The following is a 15,542-nucleotide window of genomic DNA, read 5'->3' on the forward strand; positions in this document are numbered from 1 at the left end:
CTTAATGCCTGTATCCACTTTCAGTGACAGGAAAAGATAAGAGAATTGCAGGACTGATGAATAATATTTAAACCTTTTCCAAAAGACCTCTTGTTGTTTAACTTTAGGAAGGAAGTTAAATTCTAAACTATAGTGTTTTTATATTCTGATTCTAGTTTTCTATGTCTTGTTCTATTTTTGTCCAACTAAAAAGGTAATACCTTTCTGAATTTTTAAATTGTCCGTGTAATTGTGTTCCTCCTCTTTCACACACACACTAAAGCAGATATGAACTGGTTTGTTGTCTGACATTTACTATTACAAAGCAAATTATAGTAGCAGTAATGGGAATCAAATTTAAGTAATTGGAGTAATCTGTAAGGTGTCAAAATAGTTTTGAAATTATGTAAGAATCATCAAGAATTAACACATTTTAAATTATGTGCATTATTAAATTAGGATGCTTATATACTTTTTATCTTTTATACAAGTCTAATTTGTCTTTCCATAAATTAAGTTTTGTCTGTATAATGATTTTCTTGTGTCACTTCTTGTGCACAGTTGTTTAATTCAGAAAGCCACATTGTCAGAGGTTTAAGGTTATGCTTTGAATTGTATGAGTAAAGATATAAAGGAGCAGAGAGACATAATTTACCCAAAGATGGGGATTTTACTTCCATGTTGTAGGAATTATGTAAGTAGGTACTTTTGCAAAAAAAATATATATATATTATGGTTTATAGATCGTGATTTGAGAAAGTAGTATTGGTAACAAGAAATGTGATTTATTGCAATTTAGCTGCATTGTAAGAGTTCTGTTAATAGTCACGTAATAGGGATAGGATGGATGGAAGCAAAAGATGACTGATACTGTTAGGCAGTATGTTTGGAAAGAAATGATCTCATATGTTAACAGATATGTGGAAGGTGAATATATGAAGGATTATGTGAATTGTAATATGCATTTTCTGGAGAGATAAGAACTGAAGCCAATTTCATTTTAGATATAACAGTAAGAAAATGGAACTTATATCCAGTAAACTGAATATAAATTATGAAAAAGAAACATGCAAGACTTAAAGATTAAAAAAAAAAAAAAAAGAGAAGAGGGAAAAAAGAATTAAGAAAAACCTGATCTAATGAAATTTCTTTAAGACACTAGGCTGCTACAAAGGTCAATAAGACTAACTCCCAGATTCTATAAACAGCAACTAAAGTTGCATGTGCAAATCTGCTTAATTGTTTAACAAGCTAATCAGCACCATTAAATGGCCAAACAAGCAATTATCAACACTAATTGGCACTAATTAGAATTTACTCATAAACAAAGTGACAGAAAAACCTCCCTGAAAGGAGAAAATCCACAAGACACACAAAAAGTGGGGTCAGTCAATGTAGATAATTACAAGATGATCCTTTAATAGAGAAAACCCGACAACCATCTTTCGGGCACAGCATGTGCCTGTTTCAGGGGAGAATGTTCTTATGTTGGAATGACAGATGAGCTAAAGCATTAAAAGCTGGTCCTATCAGTAATCAATCTTGGTAAACAACCTAAATAGGTCTCAGCAAATTTAAATTATGAATACCATGCAGTGTAGATCGTCTCACTAAGAAAATCTTTTGAATGATTTTCTTAGTGAGACAATCTACACTGCACGGTGTTCTTCCTAATTTGAGACCTATTTAGGTTGCTTACCAAGATTAATTACTCATATGACCAGCTTTTGATGCTTTATGTTAACTCATCTGTCACTCCAACACAAGAACATTTACCCCTGAAGCAAGCACATGCTGTGCCGAAACATAGCTATGCCAGGTTCTCTCTAATAAAAGGATTATCTGGTTCCTATCTACATTGACTGATTCCACGTTTTGTGTGTCTCGTAGAATTTATGCATGCAACTTTCTAAGTGCATTCTATAAGTGGTGCATGTAAATTGTAATGTGCGGATCATAAAAGGGTTGTGGCCACAGGAGGGGCATGGATGGGTTTAGGGCGTTCCTAAAATTTACATGCACTGTTACAGAATATGCCCAATTCATGCCAAATAAGACGTGGGCATTTACACCATTTAGTTGGTGTAAATGGTTGCGCCTAAATTTTAGTCAAGGGATGCTGCTACATATTCTATAAACCGCAATTAACTTTAGGCAAGGTCTATAGAATAGTGATAAGCACGGTTTTGTTCTGCACCAATTTCTTGGCACCACAGATAGAATCTGGTCCTAACTGGACTGAAAACAGAGAAAAAATGATAATAATGATAAGTTTGCCTGAAGTCATGCAGAGACTGATCTCTGCCCTAAATAAGTATAAGGCCCACATTGCAAAACAATGATGAGGTTGGTTGATGTGTTTTAATTGAATGACTTGTTTTGCACCATTTATTTTGAAGTATTGCAGAACCTTTTATTTAACATTCGGTGACATCTTCCACTCACAGTTTAACCAGAGGGATCTCCCACAACCAAGAGACTAGACTACATGAAAGGTGCCTCAGTGCAAGTCTCCACTGAAGTCTGGCAAAGGCCCATAGCCAAATATCAAGGCATGACGGATCCACATAGGTTACAGTACCAGGACCTTTTCTTCATCAGCTACCAGAGGGAACTGAATAATCATTGTGACTCATAGGATCCCTGACATACAATTGCAACAAAATTTAAGAGGCTGAACAGTAAAAGCTTTATAGTTTTAGTCTTTATTGAAACAAGGGACTTACTGAAAACCAAGGACACTGCTACTTACTCGTTTTATTGCTTTAGCAGTTTATTCCCTTCTATAGCACTTAAGTATTATCTTGCTCATACTGCTAAAATTGCTACCAAGTTTGTGGAAGTGAATGAAAGGCAGATGAAAAATATGTTTAAATTAATGTAATTTTACAGATATATATATATATATATATATATATATATATATATATATATATATATATCCATCCTGTCTTGAGTCTTATATCTTAACTTTTTTTTTTTTTGCTCACTTCAATGGACTCCCCTGTTCTGCATGTTGCCCAGCTGGAGACCTGGCACAAGTGCAATGAAGAAAAATATGTCATCTGCCGATAAGAGATAAGGGCCATGGCTACTGCAACAGAGGCTCTCTCATGACAAACTCTACCACTTTCCTCATCCAGAGATGAAAGTTTCTTGATTAGGGAATGGAACCCGGAACTTGAAAGCATGAGCAGTTCTAGCATGGCCACTCACACTTCAACACCTCTACCTGTGAGAACAGCCTGAAGATGTTCAGAGAGTAGCTTATTCTGCACTGGTCAAAGCCTTTCTTAGGAAAGTATGAGGATAGTTCTTTCTTGATGGTGTAGGGTTTATTTACTTGTTTCCTCAGGTGTGGTAAGCTCTTAACAGAATGAAACATTAGGTGTATTTGAATATACACTTAAGAAACAGTATTTTTAAGAGGATAAGGTGTTTGAATGGAACAATGTAAACTATGACCAATATCTCATATTCTTTCTCAGATAGATCTGGCTTGCTTGGGGCAAATTAGGGGAGGTCTGAAGGCCAGAAAAGAAATATATAAGAATAGTATACAGAGGGCTCAAAAGGACTATCCCAATAAAAGGGCAAAAGGCCAAACATCAATTTGAATCACTTGGGATAGACATCACTGATTAAGTGGCCCCATGCTTCCCAAAGGCCTTTGTTATAAGACAATACTATTTGTTTGTATTTGTATGTGATTTTATTTTCCCTTGGGCTCACTCAGGGACAGGAGGTAAAGGGCAGAGTGGAAAAGCAAACAATAACTTTGATGCAGGGTTGGTCTTGCCACAAGATGGACTAGGCATTTACCTAGGATTGAAGAATTTGGGTGGTGGCGTGAAATGGCTCTGGAACACACAAGAACCTGTCTCCTACTGCTGTTGCCCCCTCCCCCTTACCACCCCTTTCCGTACAGGCCCAAAGTTTAAAGAGTAGAGACCCGAGCTGGAGTACTTCCCCTCCCCCCCACTAAGGTACCTTTCCTGTTGGAGGGAAGTGGGAAAACAGAGCAATATGGGCCTACAGGGCCTGCACAGCGCCCACTCGTCTATTAAACTTGGGGTTGGTGTGTAAGGAGGTAGGAGGGCAGCGCTCTTCAATGCTCTAGAGCCACGCAACACTCAAGTTCTGCCACACTGACTACCTTGGGCTGAGGGGAGAGTAAGGAGGGGAAGGGGAAATGTTAAACTACCTGGTATGGGTGGGGGGGGGGGGGGGGAGAAATGTTAACCATTTTTAGGGGGGGGGGGGAGGGGGGGGAAAGGCACATACAGCTGAAGGTTCACATAGGGTGCTCGATGCCTTTGGACCAATCCTGATCTGGTATTCTCATGACATTCCAGCAAAATGAAAGGATGAAAGGCCAGATCATTTTATATGCATGGTAACATGTTCTCTATAAATGACAAGATTGCTCTGGAATGAAAAACACACTTCTTTAATGTAACAAAACTACCATCACAAATCACTCAATCCCCCTTTCATCCACATTCTCAATATTTTGGAGTCTGCTGAGATTGCACATGATGTGCATCACATGAACCACCACAGACTCCGCTGTCTCCCAAATTCTTTCAATCAAATGCAATCCGAAAGCTGCGTTCTTGCTCCTTGCGCCGGCTTTCGCACACCTTTGTCACTTCTTCAACTTTCCTCTGCAGTAGTGCTGTGGGGGTGAGAAAAGAGGAGTTACATAACAGAACAGTACTAAAAGGAGTATTTAAGACAGACATTTTCCCTCAGCAACTGCCTATTTTTGGGCCCTTCTGTATGTGACCAGCTTATTGGCATAAAATGATACAACAGGACTGGTTGTGGAACTGTGCTTTGCTAGAAGCCAACAAAATGACACTAATTAGAAGTGCAAATCTGGAAAGCCCTGTTTGACACTTTTTAGCAAGGAAGTTTACCATCCTGTGCTCAAACTGATCAAAGTTTCTCAGGTAAAGAATTAGGGAAGTCATAATGGGTCTCAAATGTCTCTTTTGAAAAGTGTTATACTTATTAATGGACCAGCATAATACAAATATTCATTTATGAAATTTATATACCATTTCTCCAAGCAAGTTACAAAATGGTTTACAAAAATAAAATTACAAATAAAACAAATGACATTTCCCACTAACAAAACATCTACATATACACAACATTACAATTGTTACCCAATTCTATGCCTTTACAATAACCAAGTCTTGCACAGTTTGCAAAATATTAATACATCATTTATATCCTTTAGCTCATCATGGAGAACATTCCAATACCTAGGTCCCACATAGGAAAAGGACCATTTCCATTAGCTTTATTCCTGATAATTGCAGTGCCATCTTACATATAACTTACATATACAGCTAAAATCTTAGGTGCTAATTCATGTACAATTTTAAAAACTAAAAACAGGATTTTAAATTCAATACGTTGCTTTACTGGCAACCAATGCAGACGCCAAACGTGGTCACATTATCTTATACCCATAATAATCCTCACAGCTGTATTCTGAATTGAGTCAGAGTTTTCTGTTTTTGTTACACCAATAAATAATTATGGTAATCAAAATGGTTTGGTATTACTGCATGAACCACTATGGCCAATTCCCTGGGACCACAGTATGAGCCTAAAAAGCAGGTATGTCAAAGTAGAAAACAAATATCCCTTAACCACCCCAATAATTTGATTTTGGACCTAAATTAGTAAGTACATAACTATTGCCATACTGGGACAGACCGAAGGTCCATGAAGCCCAGCATCCTGTTTCCAACGGTGGCCAATCCAGGTCACAAGTACCTGGCAAAATCACAAAACAGTATAATACATTTTATGCTGCTTATCCTACAAATAAGCAGTGGAGTTTCCCCAAGTCACTTTAATAATGGCTTATGGACTTTTTTTTTAGGAAGCTAAACAAACCTTTTTTTAAACCCTGCTATTCTAACTGATTTTACTACATTCTTTGGCAACAAATTCCAGAGTTTAATTACATGTTGAGTGAAGAAATGTTTTCTCAGATTCATTTAAAATTTACTACTTTGTAGCTTCATTGCTTGCCCTAGTCCTAGTTATTTCTGGAAAGAGTAAACAAGCGTTCCATTCCACTCATTTTATAGACCTCTATCATATCTCCCCTCAGCCGTCGCTTCTCCAAGCTGAAGAGCCCTAGCCACTTCAGCCTTTCCTCATAGGGAAGTCGTACCATCCCCTTTATCATTTTTGTAGCCCTTCTCTGTACCTTTTCTAATTCTGTAACAGATAATTGCTATTCCTCAAAACACTGTCCCTTACAATCACTAGCTTATTAAACCCCAGTCCAAGTCATTAAACATTTACTTTGTTCTTACAAATGTTAGCAATCTGACAATTAACTGGAGGTAGTTTAAAGACCTAACTGCACCCAGACCATTTCCACATCTCAACAGACTCCTACCAGAGTTCTGATCGATCCACTGCAGCGAGTCCATATGTGCATTCAGGATTTTGCAGATCTGCTGAAGCTTAAAGAAAAATTGTATTGATTAAATGGGCTATAATAAAGACATATTCTTAGCACTGATTAAATATCAACTCAGCATGAATATGAAGAATGTAACCCACATCAACACCACTAATTACTAAATTAAACTTTTGGACAGATCCAAGTTCCCTCTGGGGCTGCTGTACAAATGACAACACTATAGTGGTTCATCAAGAAGCTGAACTTAGGGTTGACCAATGTCATGTTTTAACTTTTTAGACTGGCAGAGAAAGGGTGCTCAATGATGGAGGCATTTCTAATACAGTTCTTCCAAACACAGTGGAAAGAAAATCTTCACCGTAGGACTTACAGATCAATACTTGATGGGAAGCCAAACCAAATTTAAATAGGTTTGTGAAAACTGGAAGTAAATTTCTATAGGTAAATTTTATCAGATGAAACTATATAGTGATGGAGAATAATCTGGATTTATAGTGAGGGGGGATGCTGAGAGGTACCCGACTGAACAAGTCTAGTCACAGAAAGACACTCCAACAACCACCTTGATAAAAAGTCAAAATGTGCCTGCAAGGCACAAGAGAAATGGTTTTACAACAGGAGAGGAATGATAAATAGGCTACAGGTGGTCAGATATTCCACATTAGCTCAGTCAGGGAAGTTGCTCCTTTAGATCAATGATAAGGTCCCAGAAGGCTGCACAATTCAAATTGAGGAAGACCCTGGTTGGAATATTTTTGAATAATCACTAAAGCATGATACAGCTAGTATAGGGGTGGGCAATCTCAGTCTTTGAGGGCTGCAACTGAGTTGGGATTTTCAGGATTTCCCCAATTAATATGCACATGATCTACTTGCATACAACACAGGCAGCATATGTAATCTCATGCATATTAATTAGGTAAATCCTGAAAACCCGAGTTGCAGAACTCGAAAACCAAGGTGGCCCAACCCTGGATCTAGTATGGCCACCACAATATACAATGCATCTTACCCTTGCAAGTATTTGAGATTCTACTCACCGGGTCACTGGTGTCAGCAGGGCCTCCAGATGTGTTCAGGTGCTCAATGATATCCTTCAAATCCTGAGCCATGCGCTTCAGCTGTGCATCAATATTCTCTGCCAGCTTATAACTAAAAGACAAACCAGGAACCTAATCAAGTCCATTTTAAGTGTTATCTTCAAATTACTAGGCGCACTGAACTTTAGATCTGCAAGCGGATACTGGATGCAGCAAGTTAAGGCTAGTGCTTAACGGTGCCAACACATACGATGGAAAGATTCAGGAATAGTTTTGATTGTGGTCCCTTTAGATATTTCCCACTACAAGTACACAAGGGGGAAGCTTCAACAAACCTAAGCATTTTGCGATCAGGATTTTGTGCCTGAAACATGTTGAGTCCAGATTGTGATTTATGAAATCCCAAAACCTGAGAAAGATCCTCCATCACAGCTATTTTAAAAAGTTCATAACAAAAATGTTTTACAAGAATCACTATCAAAAGAATGAACATGATCCATCTCTACTTGCTACCACCAAGGGATTCATGGGCACTTGCTACAAAAATTAAACCCGACAAGAAAATTCCAATCCAACTTCCTCCCTCACTTAATACGATGTCATGATGAAATATTAGGCTGGCCAACTCCTGTTCAGAATGAATAGGATAAGGCTGATCTCACACTACCCTCCCTCTTTCTCTGTTATTGGGATTAGATAAAGCATTTCTTTAAAGTTCAGTTCAGCTACAGCCAGAACAGTACACCCCTTGGGAAAAGAGGTAAGTAAGAGGTCACAGAACTGGAAATGTTCTCTACACCCATATCTATAAGCACCATCTTCTTTTAAGAGCCATAAGAGCCAAAGTACTCAGAGATCGAGTATTTATTGAGATAAAATATCCCACAAAGCTACCCAATAATTTCTGGTCAGTAGTGCTCTTTTCTTCCTGGATATTTATTTCTGAGTTAAAGAGATCCAAAATGGAGTACCACTCACTTCTGAACTGCAGAATTCAAACCTGGCTAAGGTTACACCACTGAAATAGATTGTCAAGCCCCAACCCCACGAGAAAGGTTGCCCACTTAATGAGTTAACAAGCCACTTAATTTAACCACTTTTAGAAATGAAATAACTGAGTGGTAATAAATACAAACCAAAACTAGTCTCAGACAAAAACCATAGCAAACTTACATAAAATCATAATAGCCGAAGATACGTTGTTACATACTTAAGTAAAAATCCCACACACTATAATGTGACAAAATGGTTCATTTCCCTTTCCTTCACTGGCCAATTTGGACTTGGTGTGTGAAATTCAGTGGGTAGAGGCATGGTGAAGTGTCTCAGTAGGGTGGCATGTGATATGTAAGAAGGAAGGGTTCTTCACCAACAGGAAAAAAGATCAGGACAACAGGTTATAATCTTCTGCTAAGTGTGCAGTGGCAGTCAAAAAAAAAAAAAGCAAAAAGAATGTTAGGAATTATTAGGAAAAGAATAAAGAGATGAAAAATATAACACCTCTATTGCTCCATGGTGTTAACACACCTCAAGTATTTTGTGCAGTTCTGGTTGCCGTGTCTCAAAAAAGATATAGTAGAATTAGAAAAGATACAGAGAAGGGTGACCAAAATCATTAGGATGTTGAATGACTCACATATGAGGGAAGGATAGATAAGTTGGAGTTCTTTAGCTTGGGAGAATTGATGGCTGAGGAGAGATGACAGATGTCTATAAAATCCTGAGAGGTAGATGCTCAAAACTCCAGCGCTGGAAAAAATACCACTAGATCAGCATGGAAAAGTAACTCCCTAATGCTCAATGTTAATGTGCGCTTAAATTTGCACATTATAGAATTGAGCATTAGGGAGTTTATTGGGAGGATGGTGCCTGGCACATGCGCTCAAGAGTTCTGCATTAAATACAGCTCTTGAGCACATGCCCACAATGTCAGAGGGGGATGAGGGAAAGAGGAGGAAGAAGTGCCAGCTCCCACTGTGCCTGTACCCGCTGGACATGAACTTGTATTTGAGGGGTGTTGGAGAACACCCAGGGGTGCAGCTGGACTGCACAGATTATTTGGCCGCTGGGGATGGGAATGTGGAGCCTGGGCACCGGCGGTTGCAGAAATTCTTCGGGGCCAGTTGCCCAGCTGAGCATTTGGGGGTTGTGGCTGAAAGCTCCAGATTGTTAAAAATGGTGCTTTGGAGTAAGACAGAGGCCCTTTTCATGCCAGAGATAAGATGCCCTACCAGACTCCACTGCTCAGTACTTCTCCTGTCCCCCCCCCCTCACAGCTTGGTACCTGTGTAGACACCTTAACGTCAGCTCCAAGCAGTATTAAAAGGTGCCCTTGTTAGCAGCGCAGTTCGCTGGACATTTGAGGGAATAGGAAATTCCCTCATTTGCTTGCTCATTGTGTTGTTCTTCAGCGCTTTGTTGGTTCCTGTGCTTTGACCCTTCTCAGCATTGTGCACTTGCAAATGCGGGTGCTAGTCCAGCGCTAATGGCCTCCAGCACTCACATTTGCTTCTGAGCATCGGAGCCTCAGTGGAGTAGGACAAGTAAATGTGAACCAATAGTTTACTCTGACAAAAACCACAAGACTAGGATACTCCATGAAGTTACTAAATAGTACATTTAAGACAAATTAGAGAAACTATTTTTTCACTCAATATACAGTTAAGCTGTGAAACTTAATGCAAGAGGATGTGGTAAAAGCAATTAGCATCATTACTGGGTTTAAGTTTTGAACAAATTCCTGAAGAAAAATCCATAAACTGTTAAGGTAGACTTGGGTATATCCCTAGGGGTAAACAGCATGGAATCATGTTACTCTTTGGGATTCTGACAGGTACTTGTGACCTGGATTGGTCACTACTGGAAAACAGTGCTGGCAATTTTTATGCTCTTATGATGTATGTGTGTAGAGGTGCAGGGTGTGCTGTTTCCCCCTACCTCACATTATCTTCTACTCTTTTCCTTACCTCACATCTTCTTTTACTCCCCATTCCTCCTCCTTCTCGCTCTCCCTTGCACACTCCACTTTCCTCCTGTACCCATTTCCCTTCTACTCCTTCCACCTACCTCCAAGCTTGACATCACCTGCTCACTGCCACTGGCCTATCCACTTCTTCAGGTGGCAGGGCCTGCCTCCCTACTGCCCTATACCTCTCTAATTATGTCAGCACATAAATTTTTGTGTATGCATGCAGACAGGAGGACAGACCAAACCTGGATATTTCAAGGGAACATTGCTCTACAAAGAGAGCAAATATTCCAAGAACAAATACAAACCTAATACTGAACAAATCCTACTTTATTTCCTTAGAAAATGTACTATTTGTTTCAGTTAGTTAGTTACAGGTCTTTGTTTTTCTTACCACAGAGTTACTATTATCTTGAACTGTCTGTCCTTTTGTACAGACACAAAGGTTGCATTAACACAAGTTTGAAAGCAGTAGTAAAAGCTCCAATCATAGATGCTCAGTATGTTCAACCAATTTATAACTGAGTTATGAATGTATTTGAAGGATGCACCAATAAACAGTAGCTATACTTGAAGCCTTGACAAGTGGTGTTGCTGCTTTCAAGTTCCAAGATGTGTACTCAACCCATTATTTTGTGTCTGCACAAAAGTCTCCAAGGTAGTACTAAATGTGCACTGAAAGAGATACAAGGACATGTAGGTTGTGTATCCAATTTTATTTTTGTCCTTAGCTGTTTTGCACCAACTTCTGTTAAAAAGTTAGGGATTGTAAAAATAATTTAAATTAAATTAGTACTGAAAAATGCAAGCATATGCAACTAGTTTAAATGACTAAATTTAAGGAAACTTAGGATTTGTTCAGTACAAGTTTTGTATTTGTCCTAGGAAAGTATGCTCTTTAGTACAGAAATTTTCCTTTGAGATAAGTCACGTTTGACTGTCATCAGGACTTGTACACAATGTTGACTACTTTAGTCTAAGATAATTTAGGATTTCATCAGCTGAAGATTTTTGATTGTCATTAAACTCTCTCTGCCTTTGTAGGTAATTGTAAGGATTTCCATTTCTGTATAATTGTTTTTCTTCGGTTTTTGGTTCTATGAACAATAATTTTGCTTATTACCATTTTCTGTCACTATGAGTTTTCCCAGCCTACAAAATCACCTAATTTTACAACTAGCGACTGGCCAAGCTGCATCCACGTGAGCTCTGGGCCTCGTTGGAGCGGTACCGGTCGGAGAGCGGTGGGCGGCGAGCGAGTGGCAGACGGCCAGCGACGATCGGCGTGAGAGGCGCTGAACGGAGAGCGGCAGCGGAGGGCGGTGATCGGAGCCAGATGAGTCGCTAGCGGCATACGGCGATTGGAGCCGGAGCCACACTGGAATCAAGCCGGCAAAACCGCTCGCACGTCCAACCCTCCCTCCCGACTGCCCACCTGCAATAAAGAGAGGCGATCTGCCCTCTCCACACCAGCGACCACACAGCCGTGAGACCCCAACGCAACCCCGGCTGCATGCCCGACTCGGCCACCTCGCTGCCTGTCCGCTGATCCCTTGGCAGACTACGGGGGACCAAGGAGCCACGTCCAGAGTGGCCAACACGGGAGATAGAGCCTTTGGAGACATGAGGATCGCCCCAGAGGAGGACGTAGGAACTGCAGAGGGATCGAACGGCGCCGCCGCCGCAATCCAGATGATTGGAGCAACGGAGGCAGCGCAGGGTGTAGAGGCAATCACTGAGGAAATGCTTCAAGCCATCAACGCACGACCCGACGCACTGCAGTGCAGCCAGGGGCCGCTGCCTTTACCTTCTCCCAGCTCCTGCCTCATCCACAAACGCAGCGCTGGAGCCACAGACCCAACGATCCAGCACTCTGGAAAGACTTACAAACAACGAAACAACATTTACCGGACTAAGCCTAAACAGACTCCTACCTCCAATCACTGACACAGATCTCAGAGTCACGACGATCCTATGCCTTGGGGCAACACCTCTAAATCACCCGACCCCACACAACCATGAGCTACCTCAACCCGTAGGAACACTACCTCACCCTGCACTATAACTACCACTCCTAGAACCCTACCTCCAACCAACGATACGACACTCAGAATCACGGAGTCTGCACCCTGGGGTAACCCTTCTGAACATCTAACTGTGAGTCCGTGAGTAAACTATAGGTATCTATCCATTAAAACAAACCTTAGACAAGAAAGAGCCTCAGGAGTGTTCTGGTGGGCCAACGCTCACCCAACATAACTGACTCCTCACAGTGGTAGCAATTAGCTGCTGGAGATAACCTTAAGAACGAACCTCACCCAGAACTATCCAATTCGAACACAGCCCACTAGCAGTCAAACTGAATTGACTCAAAAAATGAATACCGTCAAAATACTCATAGCTATCTACTCCTTATCACTGATCCAACTATCACTATCCATCCCACTCGCAGAAAATAACATCATACCCATACTACATAACCACCAAAGACTGACCAGATACTCTACACACCAACAGACTGACATCCATAACAAAGGAAGAATACCTTTGTTATGAGACTGGGGGATTGGGCGTCCAAATGGCAGATGAAGTTCAACGATGACAAGTGCAAAGTGATGCATGTGGGAAGGAGGAACCCGAATTACAGCTATGTTATGCAAGGTTCTGCTTTAGGAGTTATGGACCAAGAAAGGGATCTGGGAGTCATTGTGGATAGGATGTTGAAATCTTCAGCTCAACGTGCTGCAGCGGCTAAGAAGGCGAACAGAATTTTGAGTAGTATTAGAAAAGGGATGGAAAACAAACATGAGGGGATGTTATAATGCTGTTATATCGCTCCACGGTGTGACCGCACAGTGAGTATTGTGTTCAGTTCTGGTCGCCTCATCTCAAAAAAGATATAAATGAATTGGAGACGGTGCAGAGAAGGGCGACAAAAAATGATAAAAGGGATGGGACGACTACCCTATGAGGAGAGGTTAAGATGGCTAGGACTCTTTAGCCTGGAGAAAAGGCGGCTGACGGGTGATATGATAGAGGTTTACAAGATAGTGAGTGGGGTAGAGCGGACAGATGTGAAGCGTTTGTTTACGCTTGCTAACAATAATAAAACCAGGGGACACAAGATGAAATTAGAATGTGGTAGGTTTAAAACGAATCGGAGAAAGTTTTTCTTTACTCAGCGCGTAGTTAGACTCTGGAACTCATTGCCGGAGAAGGTAGTGACGGTAGCTGGCCTTGCTGAGTTTAAAGGGGGTCTAGATAGATTCCTGAAGGAAAAATCCATTGATCGTTATTAAATTTTGGGTTTTTGCCAGGTTCTTGGGGCCTGGATTGGCCGCTGTCGGAGACGGAGTGCTGGGCTTAATGGAACTTGGGTCTTTTCCCAGCATGGCGGTGCTTATGTACCAACATGCGGACAACACCAACAGAACGGCAAGAAAGGTCATACTAACCACACACAAACAAGGAAACGACAACTAACAAAGATCCATACAACACCAAACATAGTAGCCCCATACCAAAAAATTCAAGTAGGGTACATCAACGCCAGATCCGTTGTAAACAAAACAGTAAAAAACTGGATCACGTCAGAAAACCTTGATCTAATCCTCATCAGTGAAACCTGGATCCATGATCAAAAGGACCCCATAATCCGAGACCTATGCCCCCCAGGATACAAAATTACCCACTGGACCAGAAAGAAAGAGAGACGGTGGCATAGCACTAATATACCAATCTAACTTCACAACCAAAACCAGAGTCAATAACACCCCAACTCGAAATTGCCTCAATCAGAATCCATAACAAATCCCTGCTTGATTATCTGAATTGTATCTTGTTTTACACACCACCAGGTAATTGGAGTGAAAGCCAGCCAAACTTCATGGACTTCATCTCAAACACTTGTGTAACTAACTCAAACATACTGCTATTAGGAGACATCAACCTTCACTTAGAAGACCTAAAACTGGCCAATGCACGAGAATACAAGGAATTCCTCCACTTATGGGATCTCAAATGGCCACACATGCAAGTAACCCACGTCAAAGGGCACACACTCGACCTCATCTCACATAAATTATCCGTAGACCAAAACCTAATAATAACTGATACTAAATGGACAGAAATATCATGGTCTGACGAGTGCAAACTAAATCTATCCCTAAATTGGTGGAAGGGCACACACCACATTCAAGAACACACAACCTATAGCACAAGAAGCCAAATAGACCCGAAAACATTCTGGCAACAAATATATAATAACGAATGGACAACACAAACGGACTCAATACACTACCTCTCCAACTGGGGCAAAAGATGCAAAAACATACTAAACGAAATAGCATCCTTACAAACTAGATCATCACAAAGACATACCTCGATACCATGGTTCAACGACGAACTGAAAAAACTGAAAACACAATACAGGAAACTCGAAAGAGCATGGAAAAAAATAAAAGATGAACCCACACTCAACGCTTGGAAACATATACAAAGAAAATACAAATACGCAATAAGACAGGTCAAAAGGTCATATTACAGAACTAAAATAGGACCAGACTACAAAGACACAAAGAAACTATACCAACTCGTAAACAAACTACTAGACACCACCCTGGTCACCACAACCAACACAGACATCCCACCTGCAGACAAACTTGCCAAATATTTAAATGAAAAAATTGTAAATCTACGCAACACACTTCCTCTTGACAATACTGACATCGAAAAGTTCATTGATGGCCTGGACCCAACCCCTGGAGAATAACCAGCGGACCGAACCTGGTCAAACTTCACCCCCCTCACCACCGAAACAGTTACCCATGCGATCTATAAGTTCTCCAATACTCACTGCAAACTGGATACGTGCCCTAGCTGCCTAATAAAATCCACCCCCTCCACTTCATAGCAGACCTCACATCCCACCTGAACTACCTGCTCCAGCAAGGTCTTTTCCGAAAGGAAAATGGCAACATCCTACTCACCCCAATTCCAAAAGACACCAAGAAAAAGTCAAGTGAACTCACCAACTATCGCCCAGTAGCATCTATCCCACTACCAGTCAAACTGATGTAAAGCATGGCAACCAAACAAC

General features: G+C 40.8%; 1 protein-coding gene across 5 annotated transcripts in view; it reads right to left on the reverse strand.

Annotated features, from left to right (window-relative positions):
- Positions 1-4,406: 4,406 nt before the first annotated feature.
- Positions 4,407-15,542, reverse strand: part of NUP62CL (nucleoporin 62 C-terminal like) — a 109,539-nt gene continuing 98,403 nt past the window's right edge. For all 5 annotated transcript variants that reach the window (XM_030210220.1, XM_030210223.1, XM_030210219.1 and 2 more), the window contains 3 exons: positions 7,477-7,588; positions 6,410-6,476; positions 4,407-4,657 (listed from right to left, as the gene is read on the reverse strand). In XM_030210220.1, the coding sequence (XP_030066080.1) occupies positions 4,566-4,657; positions 6,410-6,476; positions 7,477-7,588 (271 nt within the window). In that variant the 3' untranslated portion in view covers positions 4,407-4,565. The remainder of the gene's footprint in view (positions 4,658-6,409; positions 6,477-7,476; positions 7,589-15,542) is intronic.

Source organism: Microcaecilia unicolor, chromosome 7 (assembly GCF_901765095.1).
Source record: "Microcaecilia unicolor chromosome 7, aMicUni1.1, whole genome shotgun sequence".
Taxonomy (NCBI): domain Eukaryota; kingdom Metazoa; phylum Chordata; class Amphibia; order Gymnophiona; family Siphonopidae; genus Microcaecilia; species Microcaecilia unicolor.